The sequence below is a fragment of the Corythoichthys intestinalis genome, chromosome 10, assembly GCF_030265065.1.
Source record: "Corythoichthys intestinalis isolate RoL2023-P3 chromosome 10, ASM3026506v1, whole genome shotgun sequence".
NCBI classification, from domain to species: domain Eukaryota; kingdom Metazoa; phylum Chordata; class Actinopteri; order Syngnathiformes; family Syngnathidae; genus Corythoichthys; species Corythoichthys intestinalis.
This window is the reverse complement of record NC_080404.1, coordinates 23,198,325-23,216,499: the sequence shown is the minus strand read 5'-3', so window position 1 is coordinate 23,216,499 and position 18,175 is coordinate 23,198,325. Positions and strand designations below refer to the sequence as shown.

General features: G+C 40.9%; 1 protein-coding gene and 1 long non-coding RNA gene across 2 annotated transcripts; both read left to right on the top strand.

The window, feature by feature from the left end:
* The first annotated feature begins 884 nt into the window (after positions 1-884).
* LOC130923459 (histone H3.v1-like) lies at positions 885-10,836 on the top strand. Its single transcript, XM_057849192.1, has 2 exons — positions 885-1,045; positions 3,564-10,836. The coding sequence occupies exons 1-2, from the start codon at positions 988-990 to the stop codon at positions 3,836-3,838; spliced, it is 333 nt and encodes a 110-aa protein (XP_057705175.1). The 5' UTR covers positions 885-987; the 3' UTR covers positions 3,839-10,836.
* A 5,796-nt stretch (positions 10,837-16,632) lies between these two features.
* LOC130923222 (uncharacterized) lies at positions 16,633-18,175 on the top strand. The gene is made up of 2 exons (XR_009064675.1): positions 16,633-16,766; positions 17,245-18,175. It is a non-coding gene; the product is annotated as an uncharacterized LOC130923222 (long non-coding RNA).

Genomic DNA, 18,175 nt, shown 5'->3' with positions numbered 1-18,175 from the left:
TCCCAGGAATCTGACTGAACTACAGCAGTTTTGTAGAGAATAATGGGCCAAAATTAGTCCTGATCGATGTGCCATACGGATCTGCAGCGACAGGAAGTGTCTGGTTGAAGGGTATTGCTTCCAAAGGAGGGGGCCACTAAATATTAAATGTGATGGTTCACTTACTTATTTTTCCCCCTTCTGTCATTCTTTGTATACTGTCCTAGTTAAATTATGAAACCCTATAAATGTGGTTTTAGTTAAAGCAGACAGTGTTTTTTTCATCTGTGTGATTTTGACAAAGATCAGATGATGATGATTTTATGCAGAAATGTGTGAAATTCCAAAAGGTTCAAATACTTTTTCATACCAGTGTATAACCTATTACATGACCGGATTAGGTATAAAAATACACAAAAATAATAATAATAAAAAAACAAAAAAACACAGTATCATGCCAGTTGAAGAACTGGTAAGGATGTTTAAATCGAGCAATGTTAACGGCAGCGCTCTATGTGAAATAGATAAAAAAATTTTTTTTTACAGTACTTCAAAGACGCTACCTGACTGAATAGGGCGGTGTGATCATAGGACTTCCGACTGCAAGCTTGTGTGTGGTCATGTGACTGTATTGATACTGTACGTCTTGGGATTCTTAACAAAACTGCTCAAGTAAAAGTATAAAGTATGATGTGGGAAAACTACACCTAGAAATAGATTTTTCTCAAGACGTTGTGCAAGTGAATGTGAAGAAGTGAACGTAGCGTTACAATTTTAACAACTAAATGCCGCCTGTTTATTATGACATTTAGAAAAACACAAAACTTGTTTGTGTACATTTTTCCACACCTATCTATTGTGTTGTGCTAGGGACAGATAAACAATGCTTTTTCCTTCCTTGAAAGTGACGTAGCTTGAGATCTCTTAACAAACCAAATGTGATATAAAAGCGTTCGGGTTCCATTTGGTGACAAATAATAAGCTCAAGTCCTGTATTGAGAAGAAATCATGAGTCTGGTCTTCCTGCTCCTGGCGCTGGTGGCTATGCCCGCCTATTCCCAGAATGGTATGCTACTTTTTTCATACAAGGAAAACGATGGGGGTTAAAATAAAAGTTTAAAACATTTTGTATGTTCTTTCTAATTGTGTGCTTCTAGAGAAAATTGACCTTTGGGACTAAATATATATTTGAAATCCAGAGCTGCCTTGAAAGATGACAAATGACGTGATTTTTCAATAATTCATAGTACATTGCAAATATAATCTACACTCATGTGGAAGTGTCAGATTACATTTTGGAGGGGAATGTGCAAGAGTGTCATAATTTGGAGAGTGGACTGAGGATTGAAAAATAACCGATCAAAACTCAATGTCGACTCTCATTACCTGAGCGCAGGCTAGGTAAAAAATACGTCATTAGAAACTATAAAAATATAGATTATAAACCATTTGTAGACCAAATCCCGAGCAAAAGACTCATTTGCAATACACTGTGTCGTCATGCTTTTCTCTGGATCTTCTGTTGTCTGGAAACATGCAAATAAAAGGGTTCTTCCGCAAAGTCACGGCTGCCTGATTTAACTACATAATAATGATGATAATAATAATAATAATACATTTTATTTATAACACACTTTACATTTGAAAAACAAATCTCAAAGTGCACATACGTTACATTAATAGTCTCACAATTTAGAAGAAGATAGGGGGGCTGTATTCCCTCGCTTCTTTCTGGGCAAAAAAGCTCTAAATGACTGCAAGGAGGCTAAATATCTCGGACATTTTATAACTGATAATTTCTCAGACGACAGGGACATTCACCGTCAATCGGGATGAAAGTGGCTAGAATTTCTTGCCGGAATTCCCCGACATGAAGGTAGCCACGGAGCCAGAAATGTTGTTTATTTATTCATTTATCTAGTTATTTATTTTCATTTTTTGTGGGAGTCAAACCACCTAAAACTACTGAAATGCAAAGACAACTGTTTTGGCACAGTTATTTCAATGACACATACAAAAACTGATTTTCGTTCAAAATTATATTTTTTAAATGATTTGCAAAATAAAACAAAAACAGCAATAGCCCCAACCTCCATCTTCTAATTTTTATTTTCCCTCATTTCCTCACATACTAAATGCCAAATCTTAATTTCAACTACTTAAGAACATAGGATGTACATTAAAATTGAAGTTAATGTAAACACTTACTTTTTTTTTTTTTTTTTAATTATAAAGATATAAGGAAAATACATTCAGAAAATTAAGTACAAATGACTGCAGAGTGAAATGGAATATATTTTGAAGATCGCGCAAACTTGACTTTTTTAAAATCATAAGTAAATTAATAAGTAGCCTAACATAAATGAACAAATATAAGTCCAAAGTGCACATTGACAGCTAAGATGTTCTGGAACTCCCAATCAGAGCAAATAAAACTAAATATGATAAATAAGCCTCTTCAACTCTTTCCTTGCTCTTAAAGATTTGTTCCATTTTCTGTTGCATTGCCGTTTTTTGTCACATCAATTCAACAAGCTTTTTTTTTTTTTTTTTTTTTTTTTGCTGTTCCAGAAAACAGGCACATTTGAACCAGTCAGAGCTGTCTCTGCTGATCACATGTCAGTATGTCAGCCAATTGAACAGATAAATGAGTCCAGGCGTTTTGCTTTGCCGCGTGCATTCGCACATTGACGTGACTCCTCATCGTCAGACTCAGATAACTGCAGCAGCTGGGAAAACCTTCATGCCGTCCGTGGAATAAAATAAAAAATATTGTTGGAAATGGATTACGCTACACAAGCACTATACTATGCTTGTTGTTAACACTTGTGTATGTAAATCTGATGTTGGTAGATTGTTTTCTTCTTGAAGATTAAATGCATGTGTGGCAGTTCAGGATTTTTTTTATTTTTTTACATAGCGTATTGAAAGTTGCCGTCATATTTTTGGAATCAAAGCGCCACGTACCGGAACTGCGTTCTGACCCTCAATCTTATACCGGAACTGCATTCCTGACCGTTCTGGCACACTTTCACCCCTGCCGTCAATGCAGTAAACTTTATGCACAGGCAAACATGCTTAAGAGAAAATTTTTTATGCGTTCCATCCACGTGAAAATATCACTGTTCAGGGCATATTGCACACCATTTTACACTGCTCACCTGTGGACCAGGTACTTAGCGAAGTCCATACAGAGGCTAAATGTAGCTTATAATGATGCCTTGAGGCTGTTATTGCAGGTGCCTAGATGGTACAGCGCCAGCCAATTATTTGTCAGTTCTGGGTTACCCACCTTTAAAGCGCTACTAAGAAATCTGATGTATAAGTTCATGTGTCGGTTAAATGAGTCCGAAAATAGTATTTTAATGATAATAACAGATCCTAAAAATAGTTATAGATGTAGGTCAAGCATGTGGCGCCATTGGAGTAAAAGCCTGTTTGTTGTGCACAGATAGTTTGTGCCTTTTTCATGTTTTTGCTTTTTCAGTTTCTGTGTTTTCGTATGTCATTTTTCTATTGATTTGTGTGATATGGACACCCTGTGTGAATCTTGAATAAAGATCATATATATAATTTCTTTGCAGGTGGCAATGTGACTGAATTCAGAGAGGAGGCAGAGGAACAAGAAACTAAAGCGGAAGAGGGAAAGGAGGAAGCGGAGGAAGAAGGAGAGGAGGAAGAAGGAGAGGAGGACGAAGAAGAAGAAGAGGAAGAAGAATATGAGGAGGAAGAAGAGGAGGAGGAGGAGGAAGAGGAGAAGGAGGAAGAAGAAGAGGAGGAAAAAGAGGAACAGGAAGAGGATAGACAAAGAATAAAAAGATCAAGAAGAGGAAAGGATGGTCGTAATAGGACAGGATGAAGCACAGGATGATGAGGTGACTGGAACAATTTTTGGGTGTTGAGGTGTGAGGACAACAAACTGGCACATTATTCCGAAAGAATGAAATGATTTTTATGTAGGTAATAATTTAATCAAAGAAGACTCTAGCAAAGTGTCAAGATTTCTTTTCCCGCTCACTCAATTTGTCTCAATCAAAATGTCAAATTGTGCTTCATTAATAAATGATACATATTTTATAATCTATGAAGTTGATTTCTGTCATGTACGAGACGGAGGACCCAGTTGCGTATCGCGGACAAAGGATTTTATTGATATTGACAGGTAAGGGAAAACTATCAGGTCAAGCGATAATGGCAAGTTGACATACAGACCTATGTCTTTCGCTAACGATCTGACACTGGATGTTGTCTGCTCGAGGCTTTTATAGTTTTCTCAGTTATTCTTTATGACATCATAAAGGACTTTGTGATGCATGAGTATGAAGCGACATAATAAAGGGTCTTGTGATGTATGAGTGTGAAACAATATGATGAAACATTACTAGCTGAAATATTACACATGCAAGAAGATGAGACATTAATGGCAGAAACATTAATACATTAATGGCTGAAACATTAATACGTGACAGATTTCTGTTTGTTTGTATAAAAACCTGAGCGTTTAGAGTTGACAATACATTGTTCCACTGCAGCGAAACAAGACGGGTCATTGAACCCCCCTCTCAAGGGACGGCTCCAGAAGTCCCAAGGATTGAGCCCATCGAGGGCTACTAATCAGAGTCCATGGCCTCATCCACCGAGGGCATTGGGTCAATCTCCTCTTCGCCAGTGGAGGAATCAATTACCGATGGCACAGGTTCGGGTTCAGAGTCAGAGTCAGATGCAGGCATGGGCTGAGAGCAAGTCGCTCTAGGTCGACCCCGCCGGACGGACGGTTGGTCCGGATGGAGGCGGTGGAAGTCTGATATGAGGGTCCGATCTACAATCCGCCCAGCTGGAACCCACATCCTCTCCTCAGGGCCATATCCTTCCCAGTCCACCAGATATTGGAGGCCCCTGCCCCGACGGCGTGACTTGAGCAGGCGGCGAACTGTGTAGACAGGACCGTCTTCCACCAGGCGAGGAGGGGGAGGTGGTGCCGCATCGGGGACCAAGGGGCTTTCATGGACTGGCTTTAGTTTGGAGACATGGAAGGTTGGGTGAACCCTCATAGACCTGGGTAGTTTGAGTCGGATAGCTGATGGGCTGATGATCTTCTCGATGGGAAACGGACCAACGAACCTGGGTGCCAGTTTACGGGACTCCACTTGGAGTGGCAGATCCCGGGAAGAAAGCCATACTTTCTGGCCCACTTGGTAAGCAGGGGCTGCGGTCCGTCGTCGGTTGGCTCTGATGGCATAACCAGAAACAGACTTTAAAAGAGCGGTACGAGCTTGAGACCAGATTCGACGACATCTCTGTACGCAGGCTTGGGCGGACGGGCAGGAAGCGTCACCTTCCTGGCTGGCGAACAGGGGCGGTTGATAGCCGAAGACCGTGTGAAAGGGAGACAGGCCGGTGGCAGAGCTGGGAAGGGAATTGTGAGCGTATTCCACCCACAGCAGATGTTGCGTCCAGGAATGGGTGTTTCGTGAAGCCATGCAGCGGAGGGATGTCTCAAGTTCTTGGTTGAGCCTTTCCGACTGGCCGTTTGACTGGGGGTGATAGCCTGACGTGAGGCTCGCTGTGGCTCCCAGGAGGCGGCAGAACTCCTTCCAGAAAGAGGATGCAAACTGCGGACCCCGGTCAGATACAACATCCCTCGGTAGTCCGTGAATTCGGAACACCTGCTCCATAACCACCTGTGCCGTCTTCTTAGCAGTGGGCAATCTTGGCAGCGGAATGAAGTGGGCCATCTTGCTGAACCTGTCCACGACCGTGAGAATGACAGTGTTTCCTTCAGAAGGAGGGAGTCCAGTTACAAAGTCCATTGATATATGGGACCAAGGGCGTTTGGGGACTGGCAGGGGTTGGAGCAAGCCGGCTGGGGGACGGCTGATGGTCTTGTTCTGGCTACAGGTGGGGCAGGCCTTCACGAAGTCTTGGACATCTGTTCTCAACGATGGCCACCAGAATCGCTGGGAGAGCAGGTGGATGGTGCGTGTGACCCCAGGGTGGCAAGCCAGGTGGGAGTTGTGTCCCCACTGGATCACCTGGGACCTCAGATTATCAGGAACAAAGAGGCGATCAGTGGGGCAGGCACTGGGACCAGGCTGATCCCGGATGGCTTCTTTAACCTGCTCCTCAATGTCCCAGGTAAGCGTGGAAACTAGGCAAGATTCCGGGTTAACAGGACTGACAGGTTCAGGGTTTTCCGCGATTACAGGACTGACAGATTCAGGTTCAGGGTTTTCCGCGTTAACAGGACTGACAGATTCAGGGTTGGTGGGTATGATCGCCTCCCTCAGGCAGGTCTGATGGCATCTACTGCCCCATTCTCGTACCACTCCAGTCTCCCAATCTATGTTAGGGTTGTGCTGGCGCAGCCACGGATACCCAAGGATGAGAGGCTGACCTGGTGAGGGGAGCAGATGGAACTGAATGGACTCGTGGTGGTTTCCGGACAGAAGCATGGTCACCGGGGCTGAGATGTGGGTCACTGTGCCGAGTAGATGTCCATCCAGAGCTCGTGCAGGAACGGATGGGGAAAGTTGGTGACGCCGAATGCCGAGCTGTTGGGCCAGATCCACATCCATGATGTTGGCCTCCGCTCCAGAGTCGATGAGAGCGGTCAAGTGACGGGTGGTGTCAGACAGCAGGAGGCGAATTTGGAGAAGGGGGGGTTTACGAATGGGGAGAGACAGAAGACACGTTGAGCTCACCCGAATCTCCCCTACGTCTGGTGAGCTCTGGCTTTTGCCGGGCAGGTAGCGATTTGATGACCCTCACCTCCGCAGTACAGACACAGATTAAAGGTGAAACGTCGCTGGCGCTCTTCAGGGGTTAGGGCAGCACGGCCGATCTCCATGGGCACGGGCTGGTTTAACTGAGTGGGAGTAGCAACTGTAACAGGCTGAGAGGCAGCGGGTGCGTTCCGACCTCCCCTCTCTCGCCGTCGGGTCTGAATCCGACGATCAATGCGGTTTACAAGGGCAATGGCTTCATCAAGGGTTCTGGGTAAATCATAGGAGACGAGCTCATCTTTGATGTAGTCCGCCAGACTGTGATAGAATGCGTCGATCACAGCTTCCATGTTCCAATTGCTTTGCCTCACCAGAGTTCGGAATTCAATCGAATACTCCGACAATGACCGACTACCTTGACGGATGGTCATAAGGGCGCGGGATGTCTCAGCGTTAGCAAAGCCCGGGTCGAACACTTTGATCATTTCATCGGCAAAGGCATTGAAGTTGTTACAAGCTGGTGTTTGTCTCTCAAATTCCGCTGTTCCCCAAAGCCGAGCCCGACCAGTCAAGTGGGTGATGACGTATCCAACCTTAGCCCCTTCGGTTGAAAAGGTCCGGGGTTGCAGGGAAAATTGTACTTTGCAGCTTGTCAGAAACGCTCGTACCTGAGTTGGGTTGCCGTTAAAACGTTCGGGGTATCCAATCTTGGGCTCAGGAGCGTCAATAGCCAAGGCTGGGTTCACCGGAGCCGAGGTTTCTGGAACCAGATAATGGGATTGTGATGGCAATGGAGTTGCCAGTTTGGTGAGAGTTTGGATCACCTGAGTCAGTTGTTCTTGCTGTTGCTGGAGTTGCTGCTGGTGTTCTTGGCCGATCTGGATTAACGATGCGAGGTCACCAGACATCAGGGAGACCTTCTTTTCCGTTTGGTGAAGACGGTCCAGAACAGAGGGTTGATACGCTGGTTCCATTCTGGTCAGATCGTACTGTCATGTACGAGACGGAGGACCCAGTTGCGTATCGCAGACAAAGGATTTTATTGATATTGACAGGTAAGGGAAAACTATCAGGTCAAGCGATAATGGCAAGTTGACATACAGACCTATGTCTTTCGCTAACGATCTGACACTGGATGTTGTCTGCTCGAGGCTTTTATAGTTTTCTCAGTTATTCTTTATGACATCATAAAGGACTTTGTGATGCATGAGTATGAAGCGACATAATAAAGGGTCTTGTGATGTATGAGTGTGAAACAATATGATGAAACATTACTAGCTGAAATATTACACATGCAAGAAGATGAGACATTAATGGCAGAAACATTAACACATTAATGGCTGAAACATTAATACGTGACAGATTTCTGTTTGTTTGTATAAAAACCTGAGCGTTTAGAGTTGACAATACATTGTTCCACTGCAGCGAAACAAGACGGGTCATTGAATAAATGCTGAGCTTCTCCCGCCCATTCTATACATAGCTATTTGTTTAAGAAAATATGAATGTGCATGTGTCATTATATGAACAAAATGCAACAAATGATATAGTGATATTTTTTAAATGAATTTTTATTTTGAAATAATAACTTTCCCAAAGTATTTGGCTTTAATTTTTTTATTTTTTGTTCTTTGAAAGTTTTTTTAATAGCTCTAGATGACATTCTTTCACAGCCCGAAATCCACAAAATGTGAGATGATAGGTGATTGCTAGAGATGTCCCGATCGATCTAGTCCGATCACGTCATTTTCAAAGTATTGGAATCGGCAAAAAAATATCGGCCAAGCCTTTTTTTTAATATATATATATATTTTTTAATTAAATCGTTTTCTAATTGTATTTAACGTTACAGACATAATATGTTACACTTATCCAGAGTCTTTAGTTTCGGCTTAAGGTAGGGTTATCAAATTTATCCCAATGACGGCGGTAATTAATTTTTAAAAAAATGTATCACGTTAAAATATTTAATACCTAATGCATGCGCTGCACGACCTACCCACGTATTGTCACGCTCCATCTGTAATGGCACCGTTTTGCCAATACAGAGAGCTAAAAGGCAGCGTAAAATGAGTAGGGTGAATTTTGGCAGCCTTTGGAGACTTATTATAATTAATTAAAATCTTACAATCCCTCTCCCTACAATTAGAAATATCGAGGGAAGCAATGTGGGGAAGCAAGGTAGCAATTGATCTTTTCCTTAACACCTCATGTTACATCCCATCGCAGAGAAGATATATGAATTGGTAGCACTACGCACAGTCGTGGTTTTACTTGTCATGGTTCCACTTCCCATCATGCATTGAGCATGGCCTTCAGTATCATTTACTGAAAGCTCAACAAATACACTAGATGGCAATATTTAGTCCCAATAAACAAAGTCACAAATCTTTCTATCCGTGGATCCCTCTCACAGAAAGAATGTTAATAATGTAAATGCCATCTTGAGGATTTCTTGTCATAATAAACAAATACAGTACTTATGTACTGTAAGTTAAATGTATATATTCGTCCGAGTTTTGTTCATTTTTTTCTTAATGCATTGCCAAAATGTATATGATCGGGAAAAATTATCGGGAATGATTGGAATTGAATCGGGAGCAAAAAAAAAAGCAATCGGATCGGGAACTATCGGGATCAACAGATACTCAAACTAAAACGATCGGGATTGGATCGGGAGCAAAAAAACATGATCGGAACAACCCTAGTGATAGCCATTGCGTTTTGTGGCTACTTTATACTATGGTCAATACTGCATTTGCATGTGCAACTGATACAAAAATAAATACGTTTTTTTATTTTATTTTAAAATTTTGTTTTATATTTTTTGATATCGTATCGTGACGTATTGTATCATGGCTTTCCTAGGTGTATCGTCCTATCCCTGGAAAAGTAGCCAAAAGTTATACTCAAGTAAGAGTAGCGTTTCTTCAAAATAATATGACTCAAGCAAAATTAGTCATCCAAAAAACTTACTGCAGTACATGTGAAAAATTGTTAGTTGAAAAGAATATGTGAGTAAGAACTTACAATAGTGTACATTTTATTCACAGAACAATGCCATCTATCTATATGAAGCGTCTGCGTCTGAGATATAAATACCTGGATGAGCACTAATTATCTTTTACTTAACCCTGAAAAGACAGAAGTCCTTATAATAGGTCCCAAAAATGTAAGAGACTCTTTAACTGCCCAGATAGTCACTCTTGATAATGTAAGTGTAGCCTTCAGCACCACAGTTAAAAACTTAGGGGTTCTATTTGACCCAGACTTATCATTTAAAGCTCATATTAAACAAACATGCAGAACAGCCTTTTTTCACCTGGGCAACGTAGCCAAAATTAGAAATATTTTGTCTAAAAACGATGCAGAAAATTAACTCACACGTTCGTTATATCTAGATTGGATTACTTGATCTCCTTACTTGCAGCTTGTCCTAAAAGTTCTCTAAAAGGTCTTCAGCTAGTCCAGAATGCAGCGGCAAAAGTTTTAACGGGAACTAATAGCAGACAGCACATCACCCCTGTGCTCCAGGCCCTTCACTGGCTTCCAGCCGAGTTTAGAATTAAATTTAAAATCCTCCTTCTTACATTTAAGACCATTAATGGTTTGGGGCCATCTTATCTCACCAATGCTCTGGTTTCATACCGCCCCAACAGAACACTCCGTTCTCAGAATGCAGGTCTACTCGTAGTTCCCGGGGTATCTAAAAGTACAGTAGGAGTTAGAGCCTTTAGCTACCAAGCTCTGGTCTTATGGAATCAGCTTCCAGCTAGTATTAAAGAAGCCAACACAGTCTGTACATTTAAGATTAGACTAAAACCGTTCCTATTTGACAAAGCTTATGGTCAGGCTAGTTGAAATCGGACTTGACTCACAGTTCAGTCTGAGCTGCACTAGAAGCTATAACGCTGGGGGAAGTTCAGCCACTGAGTCCTATCCTATTTTCGTCACTCTACTTACCACTTGCCTTACTCCATTTCTCTTTTCTAATTCTAATATCTAGTTGACTAGTTTCTTCATCACTAGTCACCCGGTGTCCCCCCTGAGGGGAGAGGGGCTATTTTTCAGCGGCAGCCTCCTGACTATCCTGACCCCTGGCTGGATGGACGTCTTCGTTAACCACCACCCCCACCACCACCACCACACCTCGTCATCTGGCTAGATGGACCTCCTCTTGTTTATTCATTCCATTGCATCGCTACAAATTGGACCTCCTGCTGCTAATACCCACCATCAGTCCTGGTGCATCTATAGCCTGTCCGTCCTGGGAGTGGATCTCTCCTGACCGTGGTTCTCCCCAAGGTTTCTCATTTTTCCCAAATAGTTTTTGGAGTTTTTCCTTGCCGATATGGAGGGTCTAAGGATGGGGGTTGCCCAGGACTTGAACTTTATTAATTCATCTACTGTTTCTGACTGTTTCATATTGCCTCTGCAAAGCCCTTTGAAAGAACCTTGTTGTGCTATAGGGCTATACAAATAAAATTGAATTTAATTGAATATGAACTGTTATTATTATACTGAACTATAACATATCACATGAATTTATTAGGCCAAAAAATACACAAACATCATCATCAAAAAAAGTCTATCGGTACCAGATTAATAACTGGGAGCGAGTTTGAAATCCATGCTTTCGAGTAATGTTGACAGCAGTGCTCTATATGCGAAATAGTTCACTTTTTACGGTACTTTAAAGACGCCACATGATTGAATAGGCCGGCGTGATCATAGGACTTCTGACTGCAAGCTTGTGTGTGGTCTTGTGGCCAAAAAAGGAAACGTCAATGATAAGCAGGCAACTTAGCACAATGTCACTTACAGCTACAAATCAAGTCAGAAACCTTGGCGTAATTATTGACTCAGACCTAAAATTTGATAGCCATCTAAAGTCCGTCACTAAATCAGCTTATTACCACCTAAAAAATATAACCAGAAATAAGGGGCTTCTGACTCAACAAGACATGGAAAAACTTATGCATGCATTCATTTTCAGCAGATTGGACTATTGCAATGGTATATTTACAGGTCTTGATAAAAAATCAGTCAGGAAGCTGCAGCTAGTACAGAATGCTGCAGCCAGAGTCCTCACAAATACAAGGAAGCTGGACCACATTACACCGGTTTTGAAATCGCTACACTGGCTTCCAGTGAGTCAAAGGATAGACTATAAAATACTACTGCTTGTCTACAAAACACTTAATGGCCTTGGACCAAAATATATACCTACTTGACTTGTTAGATTCCTATGAGACATCTAGACCCCTAAGGTCGTCTGGAACCGGTCTTCTGCATGTTCCAAGAACAAGAACCAAGCAGGGTGAGGCAGCATTTAGTTATTATGCTCATCACCTCTGGAACAAGTTACCTGAACGTCTGAAGTATGCTCAAACTGTTAGCTCTTTTAAATCAGGGCTAAAAACGCTTTTGTTTAGCACTGCATATCCATAACTGGCTATATATTTCAGTCTACCTGCTTTCTATTCCTCTTGTGCTTATCTCCATTGCTGATTTCAATTATTATTAGTAGTAGTAGTTATTGTTTTATTTTTATTTTTATTTTTATTTTTGTTTTATTTTATTTTATTTTATTTTTTCTATTTGTGATTAAATGCGATCTTTTGTCTTGGTTTTTACATTGTATTGATTTAAATGTGATTTTTATGATCTTCATGTGATGTAAAGCACTTTGAATTGCCTTGTGTTGGATTGTGCTATATAAATAAATTTGCCTTGCCTTGCCTGTATTGATACGTCTAATTTGTATAATGGAGTCATGTTACTATTGATGCGACGTCTCACCGGTGAAATTTGTAGAGCCACTCTGAGCATATCTGACAAAAATAAAGTCAAATCTAATTCTGCATGCAGAGTAAAGCGGAAAAATGTAACGACTCTAGTGTATCCCAAAGTAGCGGAGTAAGAGTAGCGTTTCTTCACAAATCTGCTCAAGTAAAAGAAAAGAGTATGGCGCGTGAAACTAAGAATTCGATTTTTCTCAAGAAGTTATGCAACTAACTCAAGTGAATGTGAAGGAGTAAACGTAACATTATTAATGTCACAACCAACCGCCGTTTCTAATGGCATTTAGAAAAGGGATAGGTACAGCATAAAATGAAGATGAGTCCTGCTTTGAAAATGACATGGCGGATGCTTGAGATGTTTTAAACATTCCGAGTGAGATATAAAAGCCTTTGGGTTCCATTTGGTGACAAATAAGCTCATGCCCTGTGTTGAGAAGGAATCATGAGGGGCCACCTGGTCTTCCTGCTGCTGGCACTGGTGCCCATGCCCGCCTATTCCCAGAATGGTATGCTACTTATTTCATACATTGCAAACAATGGGGGTTAAAATATTTTTTGGAACTTTTTTAGTTAACTTTTTGTATATCTATTCCAAATCAGTATTTTAGGAAAAAATGAGCTTTGGGACTAAATATTTATTTGAAATCCAGGGCTGCCTTTAAAGAAGAGCACTTGAGTTTTTCTAGTTACAAGCCATCACTCAGAAGATTATTTACAATGGCTTGCAAGTGCAAACTTTCACTTATCGGAAGTGTACCTGCTGCATTCAAGTTGGATAGGTCATGCCTTTAATTTGAAATGTTCACCGTAAATGCGCACGCTAATGAGCTCATACTCCATCCATCCATTATCTTCTGCTTGCTCCGGGGTCGGGTCGCGGGGGCAGCAGTTTTAACAGGAAAGCCCAGACTTCCCTCTCCCCTGCCACTTCAACAACTTCCTCCGGCGGGATCCCAAGGCGTTCCCAGGCCAGCCGAGAGACATAGTCTCTCCAGCGTGTCCTGGGTCGTCCCCAGGGCCCCCCGCCAGTGGGACATGCCCAGAACACCTCTCCAGTGAGGCGTCCAGGAGGCATCCGAACCAGATGCCCGAGCCACCTTAGCTGACTCCTCTCAATGCGGAGGAGTAACGGCTCAATGCCGAGTCCCTCCCGGATGACTGAGCTTCTTACCCTATCTCTAAGGGAGAGCCTGGACACCCTGCGAAGGAAACTCATCTCAGCCGCTTGTATCCGGGATCTTGTTCTTTCGGTCACGACCCACAGCTCATGACCATAGGTCACGAAGCCTCTCCGTGAGTCATCACCTTATCGTGGTGGAGGGGTTTGCGTGTCCCAATGAACTTAGGAGCTATGTTGTCTGGGGCTTTGGGCCCCTGGTAGGGTCGCCCATGGCAAACAGGTCCTAGGTGAGGGGCCAGACGAAAAATGGCTCAAAAAGACTCCTTATGATGAAAAAGATTAATGAACTCAAGGTTCCCTTGCCCGGATGCGGGTTACCGGGGCCCCCCTCTGGAGCCAGGCCTGGAGGTGGGGCTCGAAGGCAAGCGTCTGGTGGCCGGGCCTGTCACAGCCCGAAAAGGCAACGTGGGGTCCCCTTCCCATGGGCTCACCACCTGTGAGAGGGGCCAAAGGGGTCGGGTGCGTAGTGAGTTGGGCGGCAGCCAAAGGCGGGGGCCTTTGCGGTCCGATCCCCAGCTGCAGAAGGTAACTCTGGGGACATGGAATGAGCTCATACTAAATTGCAAATATTTTCTTCACTCATGTAAAAGGGTTATGGAAATCGAATCACGAACCTACTGCCAAATGATGGTGCCAAATGTTTTCAATAATACATTTAGAACGTATCCCATTTATTTTTAAGGACAAACAACAGATTTTTGAGGACTTGAGCGTACATATAATTAGTTATGTCAAGAAGTTGAAACTAATATGTGAATTACTGGATCAAGCTGTGCACTCAAATTTTGTGTTAATGTGGGATAAATGGGGAAAAAGGTGAAGCTGGAGGTTATTCATGATAGGGGAACATTTGTTCATTTATGTTGTGAGTAGTTTTTTTTGTGGTACTTTTTGGCAGTGTGAATTATCACTTTGATCGATAAAAATAATGTCATTAATTGGAGAGCGGGTTGAGAATTGGGGGAAAAAAAAAATCTACAGTATGTCAACTTATCATCTGAGCGTAGACTAGAAAAAAATGGGTTCACCCCTGTCTAAAAAGAGTACAAAAATAGAAACCATTTGTCATGAGACCAAATTCTGAGCAAAAGACTCACACTGTGTATTCATTGCAAATAAAAGGAATCTTGTGCGAAGCCACGACTGCCTGATTTAACTACGTCTATACTCTCACAATTTCTTTGCAGGTGTCAATGTGACTGATTTCAAAGAGGAGAAGGCAGAGGAAGAAGAAACCGAGGAGGAAGAGGAAGAGGAAGAAGAAAAGGAGGAAGAAGAGGAAAAGGAAGAAGAAGAAGAGGAGGAGGCGGAAAAAGAGGAACAGGAAAGGGTCGGACTAAGAAGTAAAAAAAAAAAAGAAGATCAGGAAGAGGAGAGGGACATCCTAGCAGTACAGGATGAAGCACAGAATGAGGAGTTGGTTGGAACAATTTTTGGGTGTTGAAGTTGAGGACAACAAACAGGCTCATCATTCCGAAAGAATGAAACGATTTTTCTGGAAGTCATAATTAAATCATAGAAAACTCTAGCAAAGTGTCAAAATTTCTTTTTCCAGTCACTCAATTTGTCTCAATCAAAATGTCAAATTGTGCTTCATCATAAATGATACATATTTTATAATCTATGAAGTTGATTTCTTTTTGTGTGAATAAACATCTGAGCTTTTACAGAGTTGAGAGTGCATTGTTCCACTGCAGCGAAATGAGACAGGTCATTGGATGAATGCTGAGCTTCTCCCGCCCATTATATGGCTATTTATTTAAGAATATATGAATGTGCATGTGTCATTATGTGAACAAAATGTGATATTTTTTTTATTTATTTTTATTTTGAAATAATAACTTTTCCAAAGTGTTTGTCTTTAAACATTTTCTTAACTAGCTCTAGAAAACATTCTTTCACAGCCCAAAATCCACAAAATGTGAGATGACAGGTGATCGCCATTGTGTCTTGCAGGTACTTTTTACTGTAGTCTGTACTGCATTTGCATATGTAACTGATACAAAAATAAATATGTTTTAATTAAACAGATTTTTTATTAATTTTTTAAAAATGTATTTTTATATTTTCTGATATCATATCATGACGTATAGTGACCCTGACTTTTCGAGGTGCATCGTATCATGAGTTTAGGTGTATCGTCCTATCCCTAGTAGAGTAGCCAAAGGTTTTACTCAAGTAAGAGTAGCGTTATTTTAAAATAATATGACTCAAGCAAAATTAGTCATCAAAAAAAATTACTGAAGTACAAGTGAAAAGTATTCAGTGAAAAAAATACTCAAGTAATGAGTAACTGCTTACAATGTCTGATTTATTTTTCAACAATATAATATTTTTTTCACAGAACAACGCCATCTATATTAACTGTTAGTGTTATACTGAACTATAACCTATTAAATGACTGTATTAGGTCCAAAAATACACACAAAACAACAACAACAACAACAACAAAAAAACAGTATCATGCCAGTTGAGTAACTGGGAGAGATGTTACAATCGAGCAATGATGACAGCAGCACTCTGTGTGAAATAGTTAATATTTTTCAACGATATTTTAAAGACGCTACATGATTGAACAGGCCGGTTTGCTCATAGGACATCCGACTGCAAGCTTGTGTGTGGTCATTTGACTATATTGATACTATACGTCTTGGGATTCTTCACAAATCTGCTCAGGTAAAAGTATGATGTGTTCAAAACTAGTCTTAGAAGTAATTTTTTCTAAAGAAGTCACACAAGTTAATGTGAAGAAGTGAATGTAGCGTTACTAATGTACTGTAACTACCAAACGCCGGCTGTTGATTATGACATTCAGAAAAACATAAAACCTGTTCGTGTACATTTTTCCACATCTATCTGTTGTGTTGTGCCAGGGACAGATAAACAATGATCTGTCCTACCTTGAAAGTGACGTAGTGGATGCTTGAGATCTCTAAACAGACCAAATGTGATATAAAAGCCTTCGGGTTCCATTTGGTGACAAACAATAAGCTCACGTCCTGTATTGAGAAGAAATCATGAGAGGTCACCTGGTCTTCCTGCTGCTGGCACTGGTGGCCATGCCCACCTATTCCCAGAATGGTATGTTCCTTTTTTCACACAAGGAAAATGATGGGGGTTAAAATAAAAGTTTAAAACTTTTTGTATGTTCTTTCTAATTTTGTGTTTTTAGGGAAAATTGACCTTTGGGGCTAAATATGTATTTGAAATCCAGACCTGCCTTGAAAGACGACAAATTACATGATTTGTGACTTTTTCAATACATTCAGAGTACATTGCAAAATTATTCTACACTCATGTGGAAGTGTCAGATTACATTTATAAGGGGAATGTGCAAAAGTGTCATAATCTGGAGAGCGGATTGAGGATTGAAAAATAACCCATCAAACTCAATGTCGACTCTCATCACCTGAGAGTATGCTAGGATTTAATGGGTTTTGGAAAACTATAGAGAAATAGAAACCAAATTCAAATTTGTCTTGAGACCAAATTCTGAGCAAAAGACATTTGTAATACACCTTTTGTGTATTCATTGCTTTTCTCTGGATCTTCTGTACAGGAGAGGAGGAAGAGGAAGAAGAAGAGGAGGAAGAAGGAGAGGAGGAAGAGGAGGAAGAAGAAGAAGAGGAGGAAGAGGAGGAATACGAAGAGGAGGAAGAAGAAGAGGAGGAGGAGGAGGAAAAATAAGAGGAGGAATAGGAAGAAAAAGGAACAGGAAGAGGATAGACAAAGAAGAAAAAAAGATGGATGGTCGTAATAGGACAGGATGAAGCACAGGATGATGAGGTGACTGGAACAATTTTTGGGTGTTGAGGTGTGAGGACAACAAACAGGCTCATTATTCCGAAAGAATGAAATGATTTTTCAGTAGGTAATAATTCAATCATAGAAGACTCTAGCAAAGTGTCAAGATTTATTTTTCCTCTTACTCAATTTGTCTCAATCAAAAGGTCAAATTGTGCTTCATAATAAATGGTACGTATTTTATAATCTATGAAGTTGATTTCTGTTTGTGTGTTTAAACATATGAGCGTTTACAGTGTTGAGAGTGCATTGTTCCACTGCAGCGAAACGAGACGAGTCATTGGATGAATGCTGAGCTTCTCCCGCCCATTCTATGGCTATTTGTTTATGAAAATATGAATGTGCATGTGTCATTATAGGAAGAAAATGCAACAAGTGAGATAGCGATATTTTTAAAATACATTTTTATTTTGAAATAATAACTTTCCCAGGGTGTTTGGCTATAAAATGTTTTATTTTTTTTTTGTTCTTTGAAAGTTTTTTAATTGCTCTTGATAACATTCTTTCATAGCCCGAAATCCACAAAATGTGAGATTGGCGATTGCCATTTTGTTTTTTGGCTACTTTATACTATAGTCTGTACTGCATTTGCATGTGCAACTGATACAAAAATAAATACATAGGTTTTTTTCATTTTATTTTATTTTATTTTATCTTTTTTTTTTTTTTTTTTTTTTTTTTTTTTT

Excerpts from the sequence above, each read along its gene's own strand:
- LOC130923459 (XM_057849192.1), top strand. The coding sequence starts at position 988 with ATGAGTCTGGTCTTCCTGCTCCTGGCGCTGGTGGCTATGCCCGCCTAT. Across the intron at positions 1,046-3,563 it reads GCCCGCCTATTCCCAGAATG|GTGGCAATGTGACTGAATTC; the intron begins GTATGCTACTTT and ends ATTTCTTTGCAG.